This window comes from Lithobates pipiens, unplaced genomic scaffold, assembly GCF_037356315.1.
Source record: "Lithobates pipiens isolate NorthernLeopardFrog02 unplaced genomic scaffold, aLitPip1_a1.2 Scaffold_18, whole genome shotgun sequence".
NCBI lineage: Eukaryota > Metazoa > Chordata > Amphibia > Anura > Ranidae > Lithobates > Lithobates pipiens.
The window spans coordinates 571,164,861-571,189,064 of NW_027507758.1; the positions used below are offsets into that span (position 1 = coordinate 571,164,861).

Here is a 24,204-nt window from a genome sequence, read left to right on the forward strand (position 1 = left end):
ACCGTATAGGTTTAGGAGATATTTCTTGGACCTACAGGTAAGCCTTAAAGTGGTTGTAAACCCTTACAACACACTTTGACCTACAGGTAAGCCTAGATTAAGGCTTAGCTGTAGGTCCAAGAAATATCTCCTAAACCTACACGGTTTAGGAGTTATTTGCCGAAAGATGGGCACCGCTGTCTACGGGGCATGCCACGTGTGGCGGCTCCCGTGCGCATGCTTGGGAGTGACGTCATAGCGACTTTGCCGAATGACAGCGGCGGAGCAGCGAGACCCACCGAGAAGATGGATGCGCCGGACTACAGGGGACAGCGGTGACATCGCTGGCTCCTGTGTCAGGTAAGTGACACATAATGGACTACTATGCGATGCATAGTAGTCCATTATGCTTTACCTTTGCAGGGAATGAAAGAGGAAGTAAACTCATCAGGGTGTACTTCCTCTTTAATCTAAACTGCAAGTTATTCTTATTTAATAAATGTGTCATTGTTTATACTGCACTATGGAGTCTTACTCTCTTTCTATGAGCGTTTATATCCTGTGATAATGCTGAGGAGATCCAGGGAATCAACCGATCAGTGTGGCAGCATCAATAAGGCTTACTGACTAAGCCTATGGAGGCGAGAGAGGTCTGATTCCAAGGACACATTTATTTGGATCTATCCCTATGGAATTTCCAAGTAAATTTTTTTATACTAGGTGCTTCTGGTGATTTTACGATTAGAATTTGTACGTTTGAGGATTATAAGAAAGAAAAAGAAAGTGCTGGGAGGAGGTTAGAAATGCAGTTAAAACTTGCCGCTTAGCCGTCTAGGAACAAGCATGCAACCAGGAAAAAGTCAGGACACTCGACATACATATTTGCAAGTATAACAATCACCACAGGCTTATATTCTTAAAAAAATCAGTAAAGGCAGCTCCTATGTTATTATTCCCGCAGGTTCTCTTTAAAAGAGAGACAGTCATCCATTGATTCAGGGAAAAGCGATAGTACCTCCTGATAACCCCAAGTTATACTCACCAACCCACACTCCCTATTGCAGAAATCCATCCTCCTGGTGTTGGAGCTTACCTGGGTGGATGACATCAAACCCCCCCCCCCCCCCCCCCAGATGACCATGTTCAGGGCCTTGCAATTGGCTACGGAAGTTAGAGAACCATCACACGAGGGAGGTCACATGCTCTTCCATACCTGGAAGCCCCGCTTCATAAGCTCAACAAAGCCAGGGCTCAGTCAGAGCAAGAATTGATGGGTACAGTGCCTTGAAAAAAGTATTCATACCCCTTGAAAATTTTCCACATTTTGTCATGTTACAACCAAAAATGTAAATGTATTTTAATGGGATTTTATGTGATAGACCAAGTGGCACAATTGTGAAGTGGAAGGAAAATGACAAATGGTTTTCAATTATTTTTTACAAATAAAAAAAATTTGAAAAGTGAGGTGTGCATTTGGATTCAGCCCCCCCCCCCCGAGTCAATATTTTGTAGATCCACCTTTCACTGCGTTACAACTGCAAGTCTTTTTTTGGGATGTCTCTACCAGCTTTGCACATCTAGAGTGACATTGAGATTTTTGCCCATTCTTCTTTGCAAAATAATTTAAGCTCTGTCAGATTGAATGGAGAGCGTCTGAACAGCAATTTTTAAGTCTTGCCACAGATTCTCAATTGGATTTAGGTCTGGACTATGACTGGACCATTCTAACACATAAATATTCTTTGATCTAAACCATTTCAATGTTGCTCTGGCTGTATGTTTAGGGTCGTTGTCCTGCTGGAAGGTGAACCAGTCTCAAGTCTTTTGCAGACTAAAGCCCCATACACACCATCAGTTTTTCTGCTGAGTTTTTACTTCAGATCTACCAAAATCATATAATATATGAAGTCAAACCTTAGGCGTTTCAATTTGTATGCAATCAGGCAGGCCCTTGCACTACATGGTTTTAGTAATATTCAGCAGAAAAACTGATAGTGTGTATGGGGCTTAACAGGTTTTCTTTTAAAGGTTGCCTTGTATTTGGCTCCATCCGTCTTCCCATCAACTCTGACCAGCTTCCCTTTCCCGGCTGAAGAAAAGCAAAGCATCTCCACAACATGTTTCACGGTGAGGATGGTGTGTTCAGAGTGATGTGCAGTGTTAGTTTTCTGCCACACATAGCATTTTGCTTTTAGGCCAAAAAGTTAAATTTTGGTCTCAGCTGACCAGAGCAGCTTCTTCCACAGTTTGCTGTGTCCCCCACATGGCTTCTCGCAAAACGGGACTGCTTATGGCTTTCTTTCAACAATTTCTTTCTTCTTGCCACTCTTCCATAAAGGCCAGATTTGTGGAGTGCACGAATAGTTGTCCTGTGGACAGATTCTCCCACCTGAGCTGTGGATCTCTGCAGCTCCTCCAGAGTTATCATGGTTTTCTTTGCTGCTTCTGATTAATGCTCTCCTTGTCCGGCCTGTCAGTTTAGGTCATGGGTCTTCAAAACTATGGCCCTCCAGTTTTTTTTTTTAGGAACTACAATTCGCATCATGCCTAGTCATGTCTGTAAATGTCAGTTTTACAAAGCCTCATGGGATGTGTAGTTTGGCAACAGCTGAAGGGCCGTAGTTTGAGGAACTCTGGTTTAGGTGGACGGCCATGTCTTGGTAGGTTCGCAGTTGTGCCATACGCTTTCCATTTTCAGATGATGGATTGAACAGTGCTCCATGAGATGTTCAAAGCTTGGGATATTTTTTCTATAACCTAACCCTACTTTAAACTTCTGCACAACTTTATCCCTGACCCGTCTGGTGTGTTCCTTGGACTTCAGAAAGCGGTTTGTTCTCAAACAAATCTGAGGGGTTCACAGAACAGCTGTATTTATACTGAGATTATATTACACACAGGTGGACTATTTATTACGTGATTAGGTGACTTCTGAAGGCTAGGTTCTACTAGATTTTAGTTAGGGATATCAGACTAAAGGGGGCTGAACACAAATGCACGCCACACTTTTCAGATATTTGTAAGAAATGTTGAAAACCATTTATCATTGGCCTTTCACTTCACAATTACGAGCCATTGTGTTGGCCCATCACATAAAATCCCAATAAAATACATTTACGTTTTTGCAAAGGTTATGGATACTTTTTTTTTATTTTTTAAAGGCACTGTGTATATTGCTGGGGTTGAATGGTTGGAGGGGCTATCGGGGGACTCTGACACTTCTTTCTGAAAGGCCAAAAGTAACAATGCAAAAAAAAAATAAAAAATGCAAATGTGAGAAACCTGCTAGAATACTTGGATTTGTGTGGTTATTTAAAAGCAATTTCACATACAAAGCATGGGAAATGCCAGAAGATGCATATAATGACTGTGGTTCACTTTAACAAAGAGCACCATTGAAGCAGGGCTGTGAGGCTGTTACGCTGCTAACAAGACAAAATTTATTCTGACCCTGACGAATCTTCATTCACTCACCAATCAGGAATCCTGACATGACAGCTACAGGCAGCTTCACATTACTCCACACTGCCCCCTGCAGGAAATCCGTGGCCAGCAGCAGCAGAATGCAGTTCTCCAGCAACATAATCTAAAGAGAACACAGAAGAGGGAGAAGAATGAAGTATATTCAGACACCGTCCAATGCAATAAGCTTCTTACAGGCTTTGCTTGGGGGAGAAAAAACAAACAAACACATTTTTATACCCCCAGAGCAACCAATGCCTGCCATACAACTTTCCATAGTTGAATTTAAAAGTGATCTGTCCCCCAAAATGAACACTTCTACATGCAACAGCTCTGTAAGGGCTCATTTTAATTATAATATTTTTCGCGTTGTGGTAACTAGTAACTAAGTGCGGCGCATTTCAATGTTTTGAATAGGCTGCATATAGCCAGCACAATGGCATTGTGCATTTTAGTCCAACACAACACACAGTAGGGAGCAAAGATAAAATAAGAAACCCAGATTTTGCTGCAATATTCAGCTTCAATTCAGAGATCTCCCCCACAGTACTTTTTTCTTCTGCTGCTAGATAAAAAAAAAAAAATGAGTGTCAACTGCATGTATAGGTACAAGGGGGGGGGATAAGGCTGCTTTCACACGGATACACTGTGCTTTACCCACACCGTGGGTGCAGTGCCATGCACCTGCGGCTTTTCTGCAGGTAAAGCTGGCCATACATTATACAATTTTCTTATTCAATTTCCTTTAGGATTTACCTTCAACTATGTAGTACAAGGGCCTGCCTGACTACAAATTAAAAGGGTTTAGGTCTGACCTCATTATATGGTTTTGGTATATCTAAAAGAAAAATTGTCCAAAAAAAAATAAAAAAATTAATAAAATTGTATAATGTATGGCCAGCCTTAGCTGCGCTTTGTCATAGACTTCCATTATATCTTGCAGGTGTGCTGCACTTTCTGCAAGTGCACCAAACCTCCTGGATTCAGGAGTTTTAGTGAGATTTCAGAAAGTGCACCAAACCAGCAGAATACAATAGAAGTCTATGGCTCAGTGCAGGTAGCCTGCAGCTGTGCTGCATTTGCATATCAGTGTGAAAGCTGCCTAGTAACCATTGCTCATATATGCCCATTGCTACTGTGATATTCATAAACTGACCTTTTATACTGCACTTTCTGCTGGCATTGCTGGCTGTAGGGAATGTTCTTGGCCCAGGTGGAGTGCATTTAGTATCACTCCACCTGGGACAGGAGCTGATGCTATAGATAGAGGAAGCATCAGCTTCTACAACTCCTGATCACTCTGCAGCCGCTTGCTTCCTCTGGCGCCGGCTCCATCCACAGGTCCACACTGAGGCTCTGGGATTGGCGGGTCGGCAACACACATCTGGCTTATGGACCCGCCACTCCAGAGCAGGAGGTCGCATGCCATCAGTTGGGCAATCCATGGTTAAAGGACTAGAACTAGCTTGACATACAGCATGTTTTAACAATAATTTCAGAGTTATTAAAAAGTATCCCAATAACCGAGGGGCAAATGTATGCCCTTCGCATTTGCTGTGGTGCAAAATATATTATATATATTATATCTTTTTTTTTATTTATTTAGTTTTATATTATTCTACTATTCGTCCCTTAAAGGATACGCTCGGTACACATTACACCAAAACTTTTGCAAGCAGGATTTTCTCTTTTTCTCTCCATCACAAGAAACATCTAAAAATGTAAACTGCGCCTTGGAGATGCAGTGAAAACTTTAAAAAACACTGTATTAACCACTTCTGGACAGCCCCACGCATATATACTGTGGCAGAGCGTCCCTCCTGCGTGAAATCATGTACCTGTCCGTGATTTCATGCACTGGGTCAGGGGAGCATGACGTCGCTGCTACCCCCCCCCCAGCTGTGATTGGACACAGCCGGAGCCAATCAGCATGTCGGGTGTTTCATAGTTTCATAGTTTGTTAGGTTGAATAAAGACACCAGTCCATCAAGTTCAACCTGAGTGTCTACAATTGTCCCTATCCCTGTACATTGCACACTCACATCGGTCCCTAACCTTAAAGAGCCCACAATCCAAGGTCCCCATTCATATGCTATGGCCAATTTTTTTTGACCAAAGCCAATTAACCTACCTGTATGTCTTTGGATGGTGGCCGGCACCTCGCAATTTTTCAGAGTAGAGGCAGAACAGTGGTCTGCCTATGTAAACAAGACAGATCGTCGTTCTGTCAGAGGGAAATATGGAGATAGTGTTCCTTCTAACAGCAGGAACATGGATCTCTGTCTTCCCTCCAGTCAAAGCACATCGCCCCCAATAAGAAAGTACTCCCTAGGAGCACATTTAACCCCTTCCTGCCAGTGTCAATAGTACAGTGACAGCGCATTTTTTTAGCACTGATCACTGTATTGGTGTCACTGGTCCCCAAAAGGGTCACTTCAAGTCAGATTTGTCCACAGCAATGTCGCAGACCTGCTAAAAATCACTGATCGCCGCCAATACTAGTAAAAAAAAAAAAAAAATCCATAAATATACCTTGGTTTGTAAATGCTACAACTTTTGCACAAACCAATCAATATACACGTATTGTGTATTAGATTTTTTTATTGAAGATGTATTATAGCAGAAAGAAAAAAAAAATTTTTTATAATCAAAACTGTGGGCCTTTTTTGTTTATAGCACAAAAACAAAACTATTTGTGGGAAAAAAATTGCGTAAAGCGTTGCAGGACCACGCAATTGTCAGTCACCAGTGCCATATCGCAAAAGATGGCCTGGTCATCAAGGGGGGCGTTTATAAAACATTACGGGGTTAAAGAGGTGACATCCAAAACCAAGTATGTAATCTATCGCAGCTTACTAATTATTAGATGCTGCAATAGTAAGCACTAGTCGGTGGTAAAATGGTTTATCTCATCTCTCTAAATGTTATATATGCAGAAGAGCTCTTTTGGATAACACTCTAATGCAAACTAAAATTGCATCTAAGAATTAGTAAGCTGCAATATAATAAGATTTGCTTTTGGGTTTAATACGGATTTAAAGTACGTTGTATTGCCAAAGTATTGTGACACCTGCCTTTACACACGCACACACACACTTTAATGGCATCCTAGTCTGAGTCCATAAGGTTTAATATTAAGTTGGCCCACACTTTACAGCTACAACAACTTCAACTCTTCTGGGAATAAAGCACAAGCACCAATCTAAGTGTAGGACAAGAGTGAGTTTATTGCACAAATTAATATAGGTACTCACAAGAGTGAAGTAATCACAAGCATTGGGTACAAATGGCAGGATGTCCGTGGAGAGTAGATCCGTGAGGCTTCTTGCTGATAGATCAGAGTGGGCTGAGCCGGTGGTTGCTGACGCTTCCTTGTTCTCGAACGCACAGGGAGTCGGGGGATGATGTCACTTCCGGGACGTGATGGACCAATAGGCGACATGTTTACGGAGCATGTGCTCCTTTTTCAGGCCTAACAGGGGCCACCATGTTGGATGTGGGCTTTTAAACACTATCCCCATCGCTGCTGGGTCTTAAAGTCACGCAGCTATGAAACGTATATATTACTGGCCATGACAGTGCATACCAGGTCACAGAGCTACCTAACTGATTGACTTGCATAAAAACCATTGTACAAAACTTTGTTAAAACCATTTTGGAAAACATTTAAAAACAATAAAAACGCTTGAGAAACTTGAGATTTGACCATAATCGTCAAATTGTTTTATACTATATATTCACCATGATGTTTATTTTCCATGATGTAATCCGATAACCAACTGATTGTAGGTAATTTTAATCATTAATCATTTATTATCTTTTACTTTTCTGCGTTTTGTCCATTCCATTCTACTTCCATCCACGGATTGTGATAAAAACACATGATACCTGTGTGTGTGTATACACATATAAGTGTGTTACGCATGTGTGTAACCACATACATATCTCTCGCCATGGAGTGGCTACACCACCTAGAATTGGTTAGACATGATATTCTGGGAGGAATTATATATACACTTTTTCCTCTGAATTTATTCAAAACTATTTTAATTTTAAAAAATTGTTGTACATTTTTTTTTAGGAAGAATGATGTGATCACCTTTGTGATGAATAACAGTGGAGACTGCGATTCAGACCTTCTCATCCAACATCAGTGCCTGACCTCACAAATGCGCTTCTGGAAGAATGGTCAAATATTCCCATAGACACACAAGGATATGTAAAGGTTCTTAAAAAAAAAAAAAAAAAAAAAAAAACACCACATCATGCTTACCTCCTCTGTGCAGTTGGTTTTTTACAGAGTGGCCACGATTGTTCTCTTCTGGGGTCCCTCAGTGGCGCTACTGGCTCCTCCTCTTCTTGAGTGCTTCTTTGGAGAGCCGCTCTCCCTCAGAGCACTCATGCGGGCACGCTCCTGTGTCCATTGACGCAGACGGCAGGATTCGGGCCCGCCTCATTAGATTTGATTGACAGCAGTGGGGGGGCAATGGCTGTGCTGCCATAAATCTATCCAATCAGGACCCGAGACACCGGCTGGAGCTGGTGTGCTCGTCCCCATCGCATGCATTAAAGGTGAAAAACCAAAAAGTTTACAACCCAAAGTTGAGGTGTGTGTAAAGGCAAGCATCCCAATACTTTTGACAATATAGTGTATATCCAAGCTCAAGAACACAAATGTAAAATATTGCAGTTTACCAGTCCTTAGGATGTGGCGGCTACATTTGTTTTCTTTTCTTAGTCTTATGTTTTACAAAGCTATACCTGCAAAAGGGACCAGCCGGAAGTGATCTAGCAGGACTTAATTTTCTGACTTCCACTTTATATCTTTTAAACAGTAGAATTTCCCTTAACTAGATGCATGAGGGTTAAACAAAGTACAGGAATGCCTTACCACATAAAAGATAGCAACACGATACCGCGAGGGCCCATCCCTGACGTTAATAAAGCAGAAGACATAGACAGCACCGAGGAGGATATTGAAGAGTCTCCAGTAACACGGCCTGCTGATAACATCAGTCTGCTGAGCCACCAGCCAGAAAGACATCACCAGCCAGTGAGCACCTGTACAAAAGAGACACAGACACTTAGTACATCTTTCCAAACTCAACACCAAGAGACAGATAAGATACCTGGCGGTTCTGTCCAGATACTTTAATCAAGTAACCAGTTCTAGTATCAACCTGAACCTTTGTAAAAGTTACATTACCCAATAGCAGCATTGCTGACTTTTCCCTCAACAAGTCATCAATATATCCCACAACAGGGTGTCCTGAAAAATGCAACAGGGTCGACACTGCAGCCAGTACCTTGGTGAACATTCAAGGTGTGGAGGACAGGCTGAATAATAGCAGGGCCATGAACTGGTAGTATAGGGGTCCTATAGCAAAACTGCAGAAAGTGTTGGCGTGCTGCAAGCATCCATGTCCACAGAAGTCAGAAAGTCTCCCTGGTGAAGGGAAAGGAGGACAGGACAGAGCTAGTGGATTTCATCTGGAATGTTTGGCCCATATGTAAAACTTTCAAAGCATTAAAATCCAACATTTGGGATTTGCAACCCGTGAACAGACTTGGGAAGGCTTGACCTAAGTAAGTTTCTAGCAAAAAGTACAGTAGATTTTTACATATATGTGAGAAGTGTCAAAATTGGCCCGGTGTTGAAGCGGTTAAAAATAAGTTGCAAATCGGCAATGTCAAGGGAGAGGAGGCTAAACTCTGACTCGCGTGCAATGTAATGGGCCTATTGGATGTGAACTATGATTTTAGCACAATTACAATAATTTTTGGACGACATTACTAATTTTACTTTAACAGTAGACTGATCTTCCAAAGACTAGCTCAGTTTATTTTTACCCTGGAATAATTGTACCAGAAAATTGTAAAATGTATGGCCAACCCAAGTGCTGCCCAGGTAGACCGATACTTAACTTCCCCCTGAATCCCCCAGTGATCTTTGCAGACTTTACACCAAATAGAAGGAAGGAAGTGCCACCTAAGTGCAGTATCACAGGTGATTTTATTCCCAGGCTGTGTGGATGAAAAAACCTTTTGTGCGACCTGTGGCCACCAGGAAACAGGGAACATAATCAGTGTGGAACACAGCTGGACATGACATCACCGGAAAAGGAAGCAGCCGGGCTGTCCAGACAGAGAATGGGCAGAATACAGGCTACGCACTCTGAGCAGCCTGCTCCTTCTGAAGGCCTCAGCCCAGTTGCTTCCTAATCTGGTGACGTCCTTTCCGGTGCGGCTGTGTTCGACACGGATTATGTTCCCAGCTTCCTGGTGGCCACAGGTTGCACAAAAGGTTTTTCCATCCACCCATCCACACAGCCTGGGAACTGAAAGTGCACCTGGGAGGGGCAGAAAGGCTTCCATACTTCCTCCCCCTGTGAGTGTGATCTTTCCATCCCCACTGCTTCCCAGGGATCTGAACCCGGCAGACCATCCCGGAGTGGACATCCTGGCCGTTTTACCTTACCTGTTGTAAGTGTTTTTAACTATTGTATTAATAAAATCCCCTGCGATATTGCACTTAGTTGGCGCTCCCCCCCCCACTTGTGTTTGTTTGTAGAACTGGCTCAACTTTAAATCCCCATACACACTATCAGATTTTCTGCCGATTCTTGCCTTCAGATTTACCAAAACCATGTAGTGCCAGGACCTGCCTGATTGCATACAAATTGAAACTCCTAAGGTTTGACCTCATATTATATGGTTTTGGTAAATCTGAAGGAAAAAAAAAAAAAAAAAAAAAAAAAAAAAAAAAAAAAACACAACCACAGCAGAAAATCTGATAGTGTGTATGGGACTTAACCTCCCTGGCGGTATGATTATTTCAGATTTTAGGTGCTGAAAGCAGTACAATTATTTTGCATGGAAATTTGGCGTTTTATATTGTAGGTCTGTAATTCTTAGAAATAATTCACATAAATCTGTGCAAACAAGAGAGTCTAATAGACATACCGGGTATGATAAAATTTGAAATATTTTTTTTTATAAATATATATATATATATATATATATATATATATATATATAAATAATTTAAATAACAAATATAATAAAAATGATTCAATAATGTAATCAAATCAAAAACACTGAAATATGCCGAGTTGCAGAATTATCGCTGTCATTACTTTTAGTGTTTGATGATGAATTTCCCCACAAATTACTATCGCTCAATTCTGTGAGAGTGATTCTAATTTATTATCGCCGTTTTCTAGTTGGTCTATAACCACTTTTGACAAACAGACACTTTTTGGTTGCTATGGACAATCTCCAGTTTCCAGGCATAAAGAACAGTATTTATAATATAAATCTGTATGCAGGGCACTGGAGAAACCACTAGTGACAAAGAGGATGTGTAATTAATTTGATACAGTAATCTTACAGGATTACAGTACTGTATCTATACTGTGTATTTTACTTTTTGAATTTGGCGCCGAACTCCATCCCCGTGCGTCGCAACGCTCGCAGGGAACGCAGCCGGCGATATGGCAGATCGAGCGGAGGACGGCTCACAGATCACAGAGGGGGGACATCGCTGGATCCAGGGGACAAGGTAAGAAAACCCCTCCATGGATCCAGCGATGTGATCCCGAGTCTGGCTCAGGAATACCGCTTGTGGTATTTAAATCTCACCCCGAGCCAGACTCGGGAATACTGCCAGGGCGGCTACAGATAGCCGCCCCCAAGTGCATCACACAACAGTGCCCATGCATCAGAGACTGTTATTACCATCCAGCAGCTAGTGCTGCACATCTTGCCAGAACTACTGTTCAGCATAGAAATCTGTGCGTCTGATTCTAGGACTTTTTCCACCAAATAGGTTTCTTCTTAGTGAGCATGTGTGCCACAAACAAATTAATTTCTATGTAAATGGTGTACTCTGCTTGACACTGCCATGAATATGGTCCACAAAGAGGAAGGAATGGGGCCGCACCATGCATGCGCACCAGGAGAAGGATACAGTGGGGTAGGTTGTTGCTGCAATGCCTGTGCAGCTCTGGGCAGGGGTACTCAGAAGCTCACTGGATCGAGGAGGAAAGCAAGTAATTACCTAGGTTGGCTACACCCAAGGGAAAGGCATTATTCTTTAAGCACAGATCTGCTTTAAAAAGTTATCGGCCTGTTGTGCTATCCCACTGCATTCAATTAAATTCTTTGAATCCAAAACACCAAGGCTGCACAGATACCGAGTAACGATACCTTTGCATCCATACAAAATGAATGGGTGCAAATCGCACTGCAAAGAATTGCTTGCGATTTGAAAAGGAATGTGGTACGATTCTTGTCCAAAAAACAGATTTTGCCCACCTCACCCATGTGTGAACCCATTATAGAAAGGGAAATGCAATCTAGTGTGCAGCAATGGGCAGTTTATGAAATATTTTATAACACCTTACAAAAAATAAAAGTACATCTTTCGTCAAATCCAAATCTACATAGCGTCCCTCTTCCACCAGTGATAGAAAACCACTGCCGCTGAAGGTGCTCACAGGGCTGGAGAAGTTCTGGGAACCCCCGTGGGTATAGGGCGTAAAGTGAAGTCAGCTTGGGGGCGGGCCACCTATACATTCCCTCCAGCGGCTGTTATTTGCTGTCATCGTCAAAACAGGGACACTATGCAGATTTGGAGTTGACTAGATACAGTAGGGAACATTTGATCCCCTACAGATTTTGTAAGTTTTCCCACTTACAAAGAAATGAAGGGTCTATAATTTTTATCATAGGCGTATTTTAAATGACAGAGACAGAATATCAACCAAAAATCCAGAACACACACACACACACACGATAAAATGTTATAAATGGAGTTGCAGTTAGTATTTGGTCCCCTACAAACAAAAATTCTGCCTTTCACAGACTGGCTACATTATGTGCTCATGTGGTACACATTAGTCCTGTCAATTTAAGAAGGTGCTCCTAACGACAACTCGTTATGTGTATAAAAAAAAAAAACAAAAAAAAATAAAAAATAAAAACCCTGTCCACAGAATCTCCATCATGAGCAAAACCAAAGAGCCATCAAAGGACATCAGGGACAAGACTGTAGACCTTCACAAGGCTGGGATGAGCTACAAAACCATCAGCAAAAAGCTAGACGAGAAGGAGAGGACTGTTGGAGTGGTTATTGGCAAATGGAAGAAATACAAAATAACCATCAATCTCCCTCGGTCTGGAGATCCATGCAAGATTCTCCTCTTGAGGTAAGAACGATCATGAGAAAAGAGAGGGATCAGCCCAGAACTACACATGAATGATCTCAAGGCAGTTGGGACCACAGTCACCAAACAAACCTTTGCTAACACAATACATCACAATGGATTGAAATGCAGTGCCAGCAAGGTCCCCCTCCTCAAGAAGGCACATGCACAGGCCCGTCTGAAGTTTGTCAATGAACATCTAAATAATTCAAAGAAGGATTGGGACCAAGTGCTGTGGTCAGATGAGACCAGACTTGAGCCCTTTGGCATTAACTTGACTCATCGTGTTTGGAGGAAGAAAAATGCTGACTATGACCCCAAGAACACAATCCTAACACTCAAGCACGGAGGTGGAAACCTTATGCTTTGGGGTTGTTTCTCTGCTAAAAGGTTGACAGGCCGACTTTTCCACATTGAGGGGCCAACAGACAGGCCATGTATTGTAAAATCTTGGATGTGAACCTTCTTCCCTCAGCCAGAACACTGAAGATGGGTCATGTATGGGTCTTCCAGCATGACAATGACCCAAAATATACCACCAAGGCAACAAAGGAGTGGCTCAAGAAGCATATTAAAAAAGGGCATGGGGTGGCCTACCCAGTTTCAAGACCTTAACCCTAAAGAAAAAAAAGTTATGGAGGGAGCTGAAACTTCAAGTTGCCAAGCAACACCCTAGAAACCTTAAGGATTTAGAGAAGATCTGTAAAAAGTGGACCAAAATCCCTCCTGAGATGTGTGCAAACCTGGTCACCAACTACAAGAAACATCCTACTACCTCTGTGCTTGCCAACAAGGGTTTCTCCACCAAATACTAAGTCATGTTTTGCTTGGGGACCAAATACTTAATTTACTCACTGAACTGCAACTCAATTTATAACATTTGTATCATGCGTGACTTTTGGTTGATACTCCGACTCATTTAAAATACACCTATGATAAAAAAAATTAAAAAAATTCATAGACCCTTAATTTCTTTGTAAGTGGGCAATCTTACAAAATCTGCAGGGGATGAAATAATCATTTTCACCACTGTATGTACTTTAATGTGGGTTGTTAGAACATTTTTAATAAACTTTTATATTGGGTTCACACACAAACAGAAGCTGTGGGGGCAATTGCATGCACCGCATTTCTGTTCAAATCTTATGCATTTCCTTGAAGTGCAATTTGCGCCCATTAATTTTGTATGGATGCAATTTGCACCGCAAAGCTTCAGTTTTAGGTATCAGGAGCATTTTCACAAGTACTATTGGCGCCGATACCAATGCATCCCTAAAAAAACACCACAGGAGTATGCAGACCAGAAAATTCAGCTGTCTCAAGCTATACATTTTTCAAAAGGTAAGTAACCCAAATTTAAGAAAAAAGGTAGGCATGCATGTTAGCATTATCAGAATGAAAAGGTCATCAATGACAGCCTCCATACAGTACAGTACGTGCAAGTTGATTTCTCACCTCCCACAGCAAACACCCAGAAATGAAAGACTGTGGCAAACACTACCAAGGCCATCACACGGGTCCCAACCATGCCCATCCTCCACAGGAGCTGGCACAGCACCGATGCCCATGGCAGACACAGGTTCCCAGGTCTCAGGAGACATAGGAAATGACTGAATGAGACCAGTGCCCAGGACACAGACAACAGGCATGCCAGGGAACAGCTAGCTGGAAAAAAAAAAAAAAAAAAAAAAACACATGTGAAGTCAGAATATCAGAAAGATTTATAACATTTTACAAAATATTCCAACATTACACAAACAGTTCAGAATAAATACAAGACAGTTGGACCTCATAACAAAGACCTTCTGAGGACCTGTTAGCTCTTGCACACTTTGAATTTATAAATGTGTTTCATAAGAGGAGGGAAATAAGTCCTTCCTGAAAAAATATGATGCTACCCTGGCATTTACGTCCATCTCTACGGTAGGTACAGTGGCAACCTAACAAACTGCTGTGGCATGCAGGATTTCAAAAACAAAAAACAAATACATTATGGAAGGGAGCGCATAAGATGGACGTGTCTTGAACAGCTCTGCACCAGTTTGGGGAACAATCGGCTACTACAGCTCAGCAGCCACATTTCCCCCAAAATGGCGGCCATGGATATGTTCTCCTCGAGAGCCCCCCTGCTTCCCAGAATCTTCAGATTCCGTGGAGGAAAAGACCTCCTCCTTAAAATAAAAAAAAAAAAAAAGAACAGATTACCTCACAAGTAGGGATGGGATCAGGCATTTGGATCGTAGTCCCAATCCACCTGAGCAACCCTACCAGGAAGTGGTCATTGCACACCGCCAGTGTGTTTATGTGCAGCCGCGGGCTGGGAAATGCCTCACTGCCTATGACTAGCGGTGTGCAGTGACTGCTTCCTGGCAGGATTACTCAGGTGGGTTGGGACTACGGTCTGGACATACCTGGGCCCACCCCTACCCATAAGTATTGCTGCCGCAATTCAAAAGCTACACAGCCCTAGACAGAATCTCAAAGCGAGTTACATTGCAACCGATTATGGTGACGTGGAACCCTGGCAAGAGTACCTTGGCCCTATAGAGATGGTGCAATGATAACTACCATTTTTGATGGGCAAGAGGATGAAGGTGAGTGCTTATGTTCTGCTAACCCCTCTTGTTTGAGGCAACTGGAGGATTCCAAAAAACTGACTGCAAGCCCATTCTTGGGCTCCATGGTATACCAGAATACATGGTAGACTTACAATCAACATTGACCTTTCTATGCCAGGAGCTAGTGCTGTATGTGCCCATCCATCGAATAGTGTTTGACAGAACCCACTGAGCACTCACAGGAAGGTCCCCAGAGGGCCCTCCACAGGATGTTATAGTGCGCATACATTATTATCATACCAGACAGCAACTTCTTTAGAGTGGATCTTCACTGCAAGTTTAACTGCAAAATAAAATGCCCACATAGTGTAAAACTGTATGATATCGTTTATTAATAAGGTAGTAATGCTAAGCACTTACAAGAATCCAGGTAAAATCCAGCATGTGTAAATTCCAACGTTCTCAGGAACCAGTCAATACGAGTACAGGTTTGGCGTGCGTGGTAACCTCACGGACATGGACTCCATGGATTCAGCTAAGTGCTTAGCATTACTACCTTTTAACTATCATACGGTTTTACATTATGTGGGCATTTCATCTCTTCCTTATGGCCCCTGTTATGGGGTAACTTTGCATCAGCCTTGATTGTAGCATCGTTAGAAGTTTTCTTTTATCTAATATTTAATCAATTAAATAATGAATGGATTCTATCTATCTCTATATATGTATATGGACTGCTTTTACTTCATGGACACTTGTATAAAGATCATTAGCATTTAGCACGGCAATGTTTATTTCTGACTGCGTTTATCACAAATGATCCTGTTGTGTTTTTGCCAGCATTTTGCACTCACATATTTGTGTCTATCTGCGCAATCATTTTTTTTAATTTTATACGGTGGAGAGTGGTTGATGGGGGTCTCAACTGCGGCTCTTTACATCAAAGAACTGTTCAAGGTTTATATTGCTAAAGAAGATTGTCAGAGACTGCAGAAATGCTGTAAAATGTGGATTTTTGCATTTGCAACAAAATTTCTTCCTAATAGTGGCCCTACACTCTTTGATTTTTAAAAAAAATCCAAACAAACATCGATGAGCAATTTGATCAAAATAATCAAATTAGTAAACAACTGAATAGTCATAACTTCCCTTCTGATTGATTTAGTCTCGATTTCGATCAGATTTGATCAAAATGAGTCGATTGGCCAGGGGCAGAAAGTTATTGATCATTTTGCATCGATCAGCAGCACTGAGATGCTTTGTTTATAAAATACGATCTTATTTTGGTTCATCAGATTTTAAAACTACATGGTAGAAACAGATTCAGTCGATGACCTTCAATTAGTAGTAAGTTATGATCATATGTTTATATGAAATATATAAATAAATCAAAAAGAGCTCACACACTGAAATTTCCCCCCTAAACAGACTAAGCAGCTGAACACTTATATTAATAACACACACAAATAAAAAAATAAAAAGGAAGTTCAGTGCAGGGCTATAAGTTAGGGGTCAACCTATATTATTTATTCAGGGCCGATACTGATTTTTCGGCTGCCTATAAAAAAGGCCAATAGTATTTATTTTTACACTGCCCTTTTCAATATTTTTTTTTAAAATCACTTTTATTGCTGTCACAAGGAATTTAAGCATCCCTTGTGACGGTAATAGGCAGGGACAGCTAATCTTTATGGAGGGATCTGGGGTCTATAAGAATCCAAACCCCTCCACTGCACTTAAAAATGGCAAGATCAGTTTTTGAATACTTTCTATTTTTTTTTTTAAACTAGCGCCTTTAGGATGCCAGTAATCTAGAAGTAATGTCATGACATCACTTCTGGGTTGCTAGATCCAAGGCCCGAGTAAAGCAATCGGCTTTGTTCAGGTTTCTGTCCAGCCAGTGGACATGCTGGCTGGTCACGCTTGTGATAACGGGCGAGCAGCTGCTTAGCCACATTAGTTGTTATTACAAGAAAGCCGACCGTCCGCTCTAAAAAAAAAAAAAAAAAAATATTGAATCAGGGTGTGATGCATGCATCACCCTGGTACAATCCCTTGAAGAAATATCAGTAACATCAGTACGCTACCGAATCTTAAAAAAAATAAATAAATAAAGTGATTATCGGCTGCACTGATAATTGCTTGACCCCCACTATAAATTAGCCTACCCAAACATGCAACAAACTTCAGCAAACAGTTAAAGTGTGCCAAAATAAGTCCATAACCAGCGAATAAATAAAGCCCCATAATAGTTATTCTTCACAGTATCTTGCATCAATACACAAAAGTGCCCGTGATACCAAACAACGCTCCATCTGTTAAAAAAATTAAAAATAAAACACACCATGCCCACCCCTCCAAAGACTTCCACGTTATAAGAGGTCTTAAGTGCACCAGAATAAAAAAAAAAAAAAAAAAATAAAAAAAAAAAAATAAATCGATTTGAATCTTGAATCGAGTTGAGGTCAAATAGATTTCAATTTTCAGTAAATCATTTTTTTTTTTTTTCACCAGGACCGGTGCCGACACCACCAATTTACTGACCCGATCCCGCAGCTGAATCAAATGTAAGATGATCCTGGCGCTTGCTGGACTTTCTTGTGCACCCTGAAGCCTTCTTCACAACAACTGAACCTCTCTCCTTGAAGATCTGATAAATGGTTGATTTAGGTGCAATCTTTGTAGCAGCAATATCCTTGCCTGTGAATCCCTTTTTGTGCAACGCAATGATGACTGCACGTGTTTCCTTGCAGGTAACCATTGTTAACAGAGGAAGAACAATAATTTCAAGCACCACCCTCCTTTTAAAGCTTCCAGTCTGTTATAATTAAACTCAATCAGCATTGCAGAGTGATTTCCAGCCTTTTCCTCGTCAACACTGACAAATATGTTAATGAGAGAATCACTGACATTATGTCAGCTGGTCCTTTGTGGCAGGGCTGAAATGCATTGGAAATGCTTTTTTGGGGGTTTAGCCCGTTTTCATGGCAAGCGGGACTTTGCCATTAATTGAAATGTATCAGATTACTCTTCAGAACATTCTGGAGTATATAGAAATTGCCATCATAGAAAGGAAGGCAGCAGACTTTGTGAAAGTTATGGTGCGTATAATTCTCAAAACCTTTGGCCACTGCTGTATACACTTAAGCCTGGAATTTACAGCAGCGCATTAGAGCTTTGCTCTCCCATGCAAAGAGTTGTTTTTCTTCCATTGTTTGTCACACAACTTACCTGCATAGATATCAGCCGGCTTCAGAGTCATATAGAGATAAGTCTGAAGTAATAACTGGGGGAGAGCTTGAAGAAGAGCTTCCATGAGCCGCAGAAGAGACAGGTCCCCTTGCTTCATCACCAGCTCCCTTGCCCGACATGTTTCATCACCTCTTCTGCACACAGCCAAATGCAAACAATCTACATGCCTGAAACACAAAATACATACATTGTTGATACCTTGGAAGTGGATACCCACTATCAGCTAAGGTACAACATACAACGTAAAATATAGCATTTTTCACCACCTGGCACATACAAGTTTTGAGTACAGAAAATGGTAAAAAGGAATTACATGATACGGCTGTGTGGGTAAAGCGCAAACATACATATGGGCATGCTAGGACCATCATACAGCCGCATCCTGTACTCTATTTGTATAGGCAGCTGTATGCAACACCTTTGATTCCAGGGAGCCAAAATGAAAATATTTTACATTGTATAGCCATATACACTCCTGTGCATGAGCCCTTGAGGTCCTCTTATTGCAGATCTACATCCAGGCCGATCTTCAAAGAGCTTAAAAAGTAACAAAAATTTTGTTCAGGAAAAAAACCTCATACACATTCTCCCCCCGGTGATTTTAACACACTTTGTTGCAGATTCCTACCTTTTGTTATTATGGAGAAATAGTTCTTTGTTTGTCTCTGTCCATATCCAAAACAAATGTGAATGGGAGTGACTTTAATTATTAATCAGCTGCTGCACTTACAGGGTTCCAATGAGGAAAGGGTCAGGCTCTTTTACAGGCGATTAAACCTTTGGTAGTATCTCAAAAAGGTTTGTTGCAGGTGATGCCAAAAATCGGTGAGCCAATCACATTCTGTGTAGAGAATGCCTTCAGGTAGCCATATTGTATTTTACAGAAGATTATAGCATTGCAGATTGAAAAGTAAAAAAGGTATTTTTAATAACATTAAATTACAATATGACTTGTGTTGCAATTTTATAATTATTATATAACTAATTTTTTTTTTTTATTGGCAATATTTTTTTCCCCACGAAAGTGGAGTAACATTATAACCCTTCCGCTGACAGCGAGGGGTTTCACACACACACACACACACACACACACACACACACACACACACACACACTTCCAGCGACTGCAGCCACCAGGACTGTGTGTAAATCTGACAAAGATGCCTGGCTGTCAAGGTGGAAGCATTCAGGTGGCTGCGCTGCTGCCCAATTGCTTGCACCCCCCCCCCCCATGTATCCTGAGCTCTGCTGGCCCATCTGCAGGCCTGGAAACAACATAGCGGATGCCGTCAGGTAGAGGGGGAGAAGCAGAGCAGACACAGGTTCATTCTGCTTCCCTCCTCATTGCTGACCCAAAAAGTGATGCTTTTGACATCACTTTGGGGTCCATCTCTCAGTGTCCCTGGCCAGCATGGGCAGGAAAGGATGTAATGCAATGTGATCTGCATACATGGCATGACGCACAGAGGGAGATCTCCAGGGTCTTTTAGATGTGATGAAAATATGATTTTTTTTTTTTTTTAAATAGTAGAAGCTTAAAAGTTACTCAAAGATCTGAGGTCCCCCCCACATGTATAAATGTAAAACGAATGCGTGGGGGGCGCCTACACACGAGAAAAAAAAGAAAAAAAAAAATAGCGCAGATTGCAATACATGTCACATATCGCCACACATGCCAGAGTTAGAGCAATATCTAGAACCAGACCTCCTCCCCAACACTAAACTGATGACCTATAGGGGGTTCTTAGCGTCGCCAATGGAAAATATGGGATACTGAAGTTTGTCGCCATTTCACAGATATTCTATAGGGTGCCTGCCTTCAGGTAACATGTTTGGGGGAAGGGGGGGGGGGGGGGGTAATGTAATCTTCAGGCCTAAAATTTTAATCATGCGTGAGAAAAAAAAAAAAAAAAAAAAAAAAAGGTCTGACAGCAAAAGGGTTAAAGCACCATATTTAATACTAGAGATGGGCTTAGGCGCATTCAAAATCCCCCCTGCCAAGAAGCAGACACTGCACACGGCTAATCAGAGGCAATGAGACATTTCCCGGTTTGCAGCAGCACAGATCGGGAAAGGTTTCACTGCCTGTGATTAGCCGTGTACAGTGTCGACTTCCTGGCGGGATCGGGCGTGTGGGATTTCGAACACACCCGAGCCCATCTCTACTAAGTACCAAAATTTAGATAAGCAGCCCATGTCAAAACAACTTACTGCTTTATTGAGTTTTAGCCATCACAAAAGAATGCATGTCTATCAAGCAGTGAACTTGCCTTGATCAGGTGCATAGAAATGATTTACAACCTTGAGAGATAAGTTCACCTTTGTAACATGTTCCAGCATCTTCAGAATCTCACTTTTAATTCCCCCTCTCTGTGCGGGTGGGGCTCTTCTCCCCGCACCCACCATCACAATTTGGAAACAGCGAGGTTGTGCATGGCTTCGCCCACACAGCCACATTATTCAGTTTCCTGGGAATGAACGCCTACAAGTATCAACATCCATTGCAGCTGAAGGCTGGTAGTTCTCAAAGACCTGCGAGGGCCCTGGTGAGCACTCCGAGTACATAGATCTTTCTGCTCTCAGGCAAATGCCTGCCCATACGAGGCATGAGCAAACCGCTATGCTGACTGTCTGCAGGAGACTGAGATTTCACCCACAATCTGCTGATCGAGGATGCAATCAAAAAAATAAAAAAGGGAACCCCCCCCTACAAAAAGTGAGCTTATTCTTTCAGTGTAGATACTGCTCCAGTTTAGATCACAAAAGAAACAGCCAAACACATAACCCAACATGACAAAAATTTTGCAGTGATCTCTGTCCTGGCTGGAGTCGTTCAGTCAGTCCTTACCTCTTCAAGATACCCAGCTGGAAGATGTGGACCAGACTCAGTGCGAGGCATCGTGGATGTCCATCAGAGTGTAGCCAGACGAAGCTGAGAGCCTGGATCAGGCAGCCAGGAAGGAGCAGGCCGAGAGTCCATCCTGCCCACAGGTACTGGGCAGTAAGGAAGTAATGTACCACCACCGCGCACTCTATAAATAAAACACAGTATGAGAAGTTTAAAAAAAATGTGTATATAGAGGCAGATTACCCCCAACCCCTGCAAGCCTCCTCTCCCATGCAACAGATGCCATGATCTGCTTGCATCAGGGAACACATTACCATATTTTGAGCTGCAAATACTGTGCTTTCAACCAGCTGCCATATCCCGTTTTCTGTAACCTACACATTCAATAAAGATCCTTGAGGACAAGAAAAGATATTTGGCGAGTTCAGTTATCTAAAGACTGTCCGCAGTGATTATATCTGCTTATAGGTCTCAGCAAGGAATAAGTAATATTACAACAAGAGTCATAATAGTGGGACTGTCACCTAAATCACGACAGGGATTCATTGTATTGACAAGAAAGGAGCCAATAAAAAGAGACTAAAAGTTATGTCTGGAATCCACTCATTCCAGCGCAATATAAAAAAAGCACCGGTTAGGGAATTTAGAGCTCCTTATTGGGAAAAAGGGGTTGACAATGACTTCAGAGAGGTCAAGAATAGAAACAGCAGGTAGGCCCCAAGAATCAGGGATGGGTGCGACCAGATCATGAAGTTTTTACATTGGGCATCAGTAGTTTCCTCCCAGGGAGCCTAGATGGGGAGGGAGAGATGTGTTGGTCACCTTATCAAGTGCGGGTTTCTGTTTCAAGATTCCCATCCGGAGATGTTCTTTCTGGCCACCTCCTTACAAGAGACGACACTGATATGATTACTACAAGGGTACATAGACATTTAGCCGCATTATTAATAATATGGCTTACTCTAGCCGTACTAAAACGGCCTGGCTTCCCCTGCCAAATTTGAAACAAAGATTTCACTTTTCCTGACGACAAAAAGAAAAAAAAAAAAAAAAAAAAAAAAAAAAAACACACAACACACACACCAGGAAATTACATGAAATCTGCAGAATATCTTGTGCTGAACACAACCAGCTCTGGCTTTCACACCAGCTTAAATCCATTCATAAAAATTTCAGTACTAGTGGTTGTCTTGAGGTATCCTTGGCTAGCTTGCTCCTCTCTAACTGCCAATCAGTAAGAGAGATCTGACTGACAGATCGGTTGTGTTTGTTTGCTGTGACCCCCCGAGACACGACACTTTATCCAGCCAGCATGATTCCAACAAAACTGCCCACATTTATAATGTATAAAGGGCAGAACATCTCGGGGAGGTCAGAACACAGTATCAGAATCGCACAGTAATGCTGCAGAGTAGAGACTGCTCACTAAGCAACAGACAGACGCTCAGTGTTATGGACCTACTTATGGTTTACTAAGTGCAATAAAAAAACAAAAAAAAAAACCCAACGCAACAAAAACACCTAATTTCACTGCATTTATGATTATTCACTTTATACATATATATGGGAATCTCTGCGCTTTCGCAGAACTGTTGATAGAATATCACAACAGCTTATACTACCCTGTTTCCCTGAAAATAAGACCTAGAGTGATTGTCGGTAATGGCTGCAAGTCCTAACCCCCAAATAAACCCTAGTTAAAGTCTTTGCAGGTCTTAATTTTCAGGATAGGGCTCATTTTGCAGCCATCACCGACAATCACGCTAGGTCTTATTTTCGGGGGAAAAAGGGTATGCAGCTGGCTTGCCCTACTAAATCAAGCTGCTGATCTTTATTTTCAATTGCAACTGGGGAAGTTTTGTGGTTTGAGCACCCTTCAGCCTTGGGCCCTGTACACACGGTCGGACTTTCCGGTGGAAAATCCGATTGTGTAAGGGCTCCATCGGAAATTTACGACACACAAAGCTTGAGACCTGGATCTAAAGTTTTCCGACAACAAAATCCGATCGTTTAAATTCCGATTGTGTGTAGACAATTCCAACTGACGGATTTTGTCATCGGAATGTCCGTGTGTATGGGGCATTAGAGCTTACCGCAGCTCCGCCCTAAAATAATAGAGCACACAAGAAACGTTGCAGCACAGTGGATCATGTGACAAGAGGATGCCGCTAACAAGGGCTTGCTACGTCTAGCTATAATGGATGGTATGAAACTAAAAATATAGAGTGACACTACAGTTGTGCTAAAGTCAAATCGTGTGTCCTGGAAGAATTTTCAGGTTACTGATTTTCCCCGGACCTTGATGATCCTTTATTTGCATACACCAAGAACGTACATCAACATTAATACCTGACCCATTGCCTGCACAGCCAATATTCTTTTCTTACTTATGCTACATCATTGTATTCTGTGAAGCCCTTCATAATTGTTCCCTGCCAACTGCCACGTTGCAGCAGTTGAATACAGAAAAACAAACAAACAAAAAAAACACCACACACACACACACAATATTTTTTACTTTTGTCATTTTTTTTCTAAATTGTCGCTTTTTTTGTTTATAGCACAAAAACTAAAAACCGTAGAAATGATCAAATACCACAAAAAGAAAGCTCTATTTGTGGGGAAAAGGCGATGTAAATTTTGTTTGGGTACAGCTTCACACGACCGCGAAATTGTCAGTTAAAGTGACGCAGTGCTGTATCGCAAAAAATGCCCCGGTCATTGAGCATCCAAATCATCAGGGGATGAAGTGGTTAAAAAGGTGCAGAAGAGGTTGTTCTCTATAGGTTCCAGGGGGGTGATCGGGGGGGGATTTGTGTGCCTATGTGTACCTACATGTCAGTGTAGTGTTGGTGCACTTACTATCTCTGCTCTCCTTGCAGTCTGGTCAAAAAGACCG

The 24,204-nt window shown here is 41.9% G+C and overlaps 1 protein-coding gene across 1 annotated transcript in view; it reads right to left on the bottom strand.

The window, feature by feature from the left end:
• The window catches only part of XKR5 (XK related 5), a 40,135-nt gene that overhangs the window by 9,574 nt on the left and 6,357 nt on the right, over positions 1 to 24,204 (bottom strand). Inside the window, exons 2-6 of the mRNA XM_077489028.1 lie at positions 21,306 to 21,489; positions 18,437 to 18,624; positions 14,103 to 14,312; positions 8,333 to 8,502; positions 3,454 to 3,565 (exon numbers count right to left, since the gene is read on the bottom strand). Of these exons, the coding sequence (XP_077345154.1) occupies positions 3,454 to 3,565; positions 8,333 to 8,502; positions 14,103 to 14,312; positions 18,437 to 18,624; positions 21,306 to 21,489 (864 nt within the window). The remainder of the gene's footprint in view (positions 1 to 3,453; positions 3,566 to 8,332; positions 8,503 to 14,102; positions 14,313 to 18,436; positions 18,625 to 21,305; positions 21,490 to 24,204) is intronic.